The 1,634-nt window shown below is 52.9% G+C and overlaps 1 protein-coding gene across 1 annotated transcript in view; it reads right to left on the bottom strand.

The window, feature by feature from the left end:
- Positions 1-1,009: 1,009 nt before the first annotated feature.
- ERO1L (ERO1-like (S. cerevisiae)) overlaps positions 1,010-1,634 on the bottom strand; it is a gene marked incomplete at its 5' end in the record, with an annotated part of 14,935 nt that continues 14,310 nt past the window's right edge. Inside the window, one exon of the mRNA XM_009707975.1 lies at positions 1,010-1,089. Within this exon, the coding sequence (XP_009706277.1) occupies positions 1,029-1,089 (61 nt within the window). The remainder of the gene's footprint in view (positions 1,090-1,634) is intronic.

The following is a 1,634-nucleotide window of genomic DNA, read 5'->3' as shown; positions in this document are numbered from 1 at the left end:
GAAGGTGTTGGTGTAGTCGGGGCTGGCTCCATCCCTGTGAGACCCAACTGGCAGCAGGGCCGGGGGGAGAGGGGGGTCACCCCTTGCTTTGCCAGGTTAGATGGGGGCCTGGGGGCCATGCCCAGCCCGGGAAGGGCCCTCCGCTCGCCCCCCGCAGCTCTGTGTTCCCCAGCCGCTTGTCCTTGGAGCGGCAAAATTCAACTTCGCTTCAGCCCCTGAGCAGCTCCGTGCTGCCTCTGAGGAGCAGCAGCCCTGCGGCAGGAACGTCCTTTCCCTTTTTAGCCCTGCCCGGCTCCCGGCATCAGAGGAGCGGATCCCAAACGAGGACAAACCCGCTCGAAGGGGCTGGGAGGGCCAGAAAGGCCACCGGTCCCAGTGCTCGCGAGGCTCTAACTCGGGTGAGTGCTGGCTCCCCTTGCCCTAAAAGAGGAGGCGAGGGGGGAGTCTTCAGGCAGTGGCTGGAAGCAGAGCGGCTTTGCGGGGCTCCTAAGGAAGCCCTGTTCTAGTCCCAAAGGAGCTAGCGGGGAGGAGCTGCTGGCTTCAGCTCCCCTTGCCTTCAGCAGGGAAGCAATCCCCGAAGCCTACAACACGCAGGGTTACCGCAGCAGAGAGCATCAGGAACAGCCTCCGGCCATGAGAAAGTTTCACCAGGAAGAAGGCAGCACCCCAAATTTATTCAGCGTCATGGTTCTTGCCCTACCTCCAGCTTCTGAAGGCAAGGATGAGTCTAATCCATCAAAATAGTACAGCAATATTTAAAGAAGTTACTCAGAATGATCTTCCAATATATAAAATAAACTTTACATATAGTCCTCACTTTTATACAAAAAAAAAGTAGCTGGTTTTTTTCCTTGTACAAAATAATTTCTCATCAGCAGGTTACAGACAATCCTGGGAAGAGGAGGGCCAGCAAGCGGTTCTCACCGTGTAGTGGTTGGGAGTGTGTTGGAAAGAGGGCATTTGTCCATTTTTAGAGAACGCAGAACGGCCGAGCAGTAAAACTTTAAGTCTCCCTTTCTCCAGTGAATTCACCGCATATTTCGTAAGATGTCCCTGAAGCGTTCCAGTTCCCTAACGCTTGTTGAAATCCTGTGTGCGAGGAAAGCAAAAGGGAAATATTAGAGCAACATATGCATCGCTGCCTTATTTAAAATTCGAGAGAAAGGGACTGCTATCAAGTAAAGCTTCAAGCAGCTCTTAGGAAGAGAGAATTTAGAATTTCAGCTAAATTAGGTTCTGGTTACAACCAGGCCCTTCACACTAATTTCACAGACTCTTTTTAAAGCAAGCACTGCAAAACGCAGTGGAACAGGATGTTACAGAGAACGCAGCAGTGATCAGACAAACCCATTAACTAGAGGTCAGGAAACAGACCATAATATCACCAGCTGTGCAGGCAGGTCACTGAGCCTCCCTTGCAACACACAAGCTTGTTTCTTCTGAAGGTTTTTTTTTTTTAGCTGGGGGGAAATCGCCTCCCTCGTTTTCTTGCTGAATGCCTTTAGCCCCCGGTGGAGTTGTAGCTGGGCAGCGGAGGGGGAAAGGGAAGAAAGGCGGCGGCTCTCTGCCTGCCAGCCCTCAGCTTCCTCCGGGACCTTCAGAGGGTCCCTACGGCCCCGCCAGAGGCTGTGTCG

The sequence above is a fragment of the Cariama cristata genome, unplaced genomic scaffold, assembly GCF_000690535.1.
Source record: "Cariama cristata isolate BGI_N322 unplaced genomic scaffold, ASM69053v1 scaffold20179, whole genome shotgun sequence".
In the NCBI taxonomy this organism is placed as follows: domain Eukaryota; kingdom Metazoa; phylum Chordata; class Aves; order Cariamiformes; family Cariamidae; genus Cariama; species Cariama cristata.
Note: the sequence above shows the minus strand (reverse complement) of the source record. Positions and strands in the feature narration are given on the sequence as shown.